This window comes from Leptodactylus fuscus, chromosome 6, assembly GCF_031893055.1.
Source record: "Leptodactylus fuscus isolate aLepFus1 chromosome 6, aLepFus1.hap2, whole genome shotgun sequence".
Lineage (NCBI taxonomy): Eukaryota > Metazoa > Chordata > Amphibia > Anura > Leptodactylidae > Leptodactylus > Leptodactylus fuscus.
In genome coordinates, this window is record NC_134270.1 from 59,121,936 (window position 1) to 59,124,223 (window position 2,288).

Here is a 2,288-nt window from a genome sequence, read left to right on the forward strand (position 1 = left end):
GTGGTAACTGATTTACAACCAATCCCGTGCAAATGAAACCCCGCCCATCTATGTGCCGAGAAAAGCAGGAAGTGAAGAGCGCACAACAGCCTGCAGGATAGTGAACAGGCGTCATAGGAATACCCCTTTAACCCTGGACAACCCCTTTAATGTGGGTAAAACCCTTTACGCAATGTATACTCATATAATTGACAACTTAAAATAAATACTGAACACCAGATTTTATCCCCATCTTTAATTGACCACACTGTAAAGTCGAAACCACAATTTCAATCATTTGGTAACACATTCATATTCATAAAAAGCATTCCAACTCAGTTACAGGCGTTGAACAGTGCAAGTTCTACGGCCAATAAAGTTCCATTCTTCCCGTCAATAGAAACAGTATAAAAATCTGGTTCACAGGCGAGGGTTCTTTTCAGTGCTGTTTATTTTAAAGCTGAAGGCATCGTTATGTCCGTGACAATCCGCGATTATCAAGATCTTTTACCTGTTTAAAAAGCAAAAACACAGAAAATCCCTCAGAATAAGATACTTTATCAAATCCTATAATTTGGTAGAGACTTTAATAGCTGTACCTGTTCTACGGTAGCACAAACTTTCATATTCTATTACATATGAACTGTAATTTTAACTACTATTCCAGAACTTGCTGCGTCCCATTAGGGTGAGGACACATAGCAGCCATAACGCCACTTCTGCCGCATGGCCATACGAGCCACTCTGATCTTCTAGTACACAGTTTACAAGTTAGGGCGGGTTCACATCTGCACCCCGGTCTCCGCTTTTAGGTTTCCATCTTCTGGAAACGGAAACCCAGGACAGTGTCCGCCCGTGAGTGTTTTGTGGTCTCTGCGGTGAAACCAGTTTTTAACCAGACACAAAGTCCTGCATGTCTGACTTTGTACTTTATACTAGACCAACAAGTCAAGCATAAATAGTACAATGTATTATGTAGGAAGTCTATTACAGGCTAGCTCTGGTACAAGGGTGACGATGGGCTGAGAAATAGATGTCCTTTCTCTGAAAAACCTCATCATTAAGGAAGGTTTTCAAAAAGTTAAGCCACTTATGATCAGAGCTTGCTGGGCTGAGGCAGAACTGTATCACATCCAAGATATAACTGACCCCAAGTGATGACTCAGGCTCACCCATCAGCCCTGTAAGTATATGGCGGCTTTGCAGGAAGTTAATTAACTGGAGGATAATGAATATTTTACCATCCAGCACTCAGAGCCTCTTGGATCTCTGCCCGGTATCTATCAAAATGAACTAACAGTTTCTTCAGGATAGTTTACATTACAATTAAGAAATTTAGAATACATGCCTTGTATATTCTGACCAGCCAGTGCTCAGTGGTGTAGGCTTCCTCCAAGACATCAAGCTCAAAGTCTTTGTTTCCAATTTCAGCATTTCTCACCCGGTCATAACCAGGAGGTCGCTCTGGAAAGAAAAAGGTTCACATTAAAAACTTTGCTTCTCAATCCAATTAATCATTTCATGTCCAACATCGCATCTGCCAACCTGCATCTCCCGCGTTCTACTGTCAGCAGAGGGACATTTCTGTCCTTGACACTTTACAAATAGAGATTATAGAATGGCGTAACACTATTTTTTCCTTTGACAAAACTTACTGGCTTCTGTGTAAACTTGTCCAAATCGGTAGTAGCACATCTTATACATAAGGCAATTGAGAAGAACTGGAGAACCTTCCCTGTCCACACGGAACTCCCCTGTGGGGGTGTAGTAATCATGTTCTTTTATGTGTTTACCAGTATCTGTGCTGCCACCAATTCTCACCATCCACAGAAACTTGTTAATATCTGAAAAAGTTACATTAAAAAACAAGATTATCATCTACCAAGGATTGGAGTGTAGAATCCAGAAATAATGATGTAACAGCTCTCTCACCATCTGATGAATATCCAGTTAGGCCTCCGAATATAACAAGGACATAACTAACATCTAGCTCCCTCATAATCTCATAGGCTTTTTCCTCAGTGGACGCCATCGCCTGGGAAGAGAAAGGTTAGAAACTGTGTATCCCACATAAACTACATTTACTGGAGAAACACACACAAAAGAACCTGTGGTACATCAGCCCTTGCAGTAAGTGTTTTTTGCAATAGCTGGAACAGGTTGGCACTGTGTGAAGATCTAATACACAGCAGCCACAAAGTGGATCTAGCAGGTTGCAGACGTCAGGGCATCCAGTATTGCAACTGCTGAAAAGGAAGACAGGGAAGGCCACTGTATATAGAACAAATATGGAGTCACAATGGGAAGCT

The 2,288-nt window shown here is 41.5% G+C and overlaps 1 protein-coding gene across 1 annotated transcript in view; it reads right to left on the bottom strand.

Moving 5' to 3' along the window:
* Nucleotides 1–220: 220 nt before the first annotated feature.
* The window catches only part of STT3A (STT3 oligosaccharyltransferase complex catalytic subunit A), a 19,057-nt gene continuing 16,989 nt past the window's right edge, over nt 221–2,288 (bottom strand). Inside the window, exons 15-18 of the mRNA XM_075280075.1 lie at nt 1,912–2,014; nt 1,635–1,823; nt 1,328–1,443; nt 221–490 (exon numbers count right to left, since the gene is read on the bottom strand). Of these exons, the coding sequence (XP_075136176.1) occupies nt 452–490; nt 1,328–1,443; nt 1,635–1,823; nt 1,912–2,014 (447 nt within the window). The 3' untranslated portion in view covers nt 221–451. The remainder of the gene's footprint in view (nt 491–1,327; nt 1,444–1,634; nt 1,824–1,911; nt 2,015–2,288) is intronic.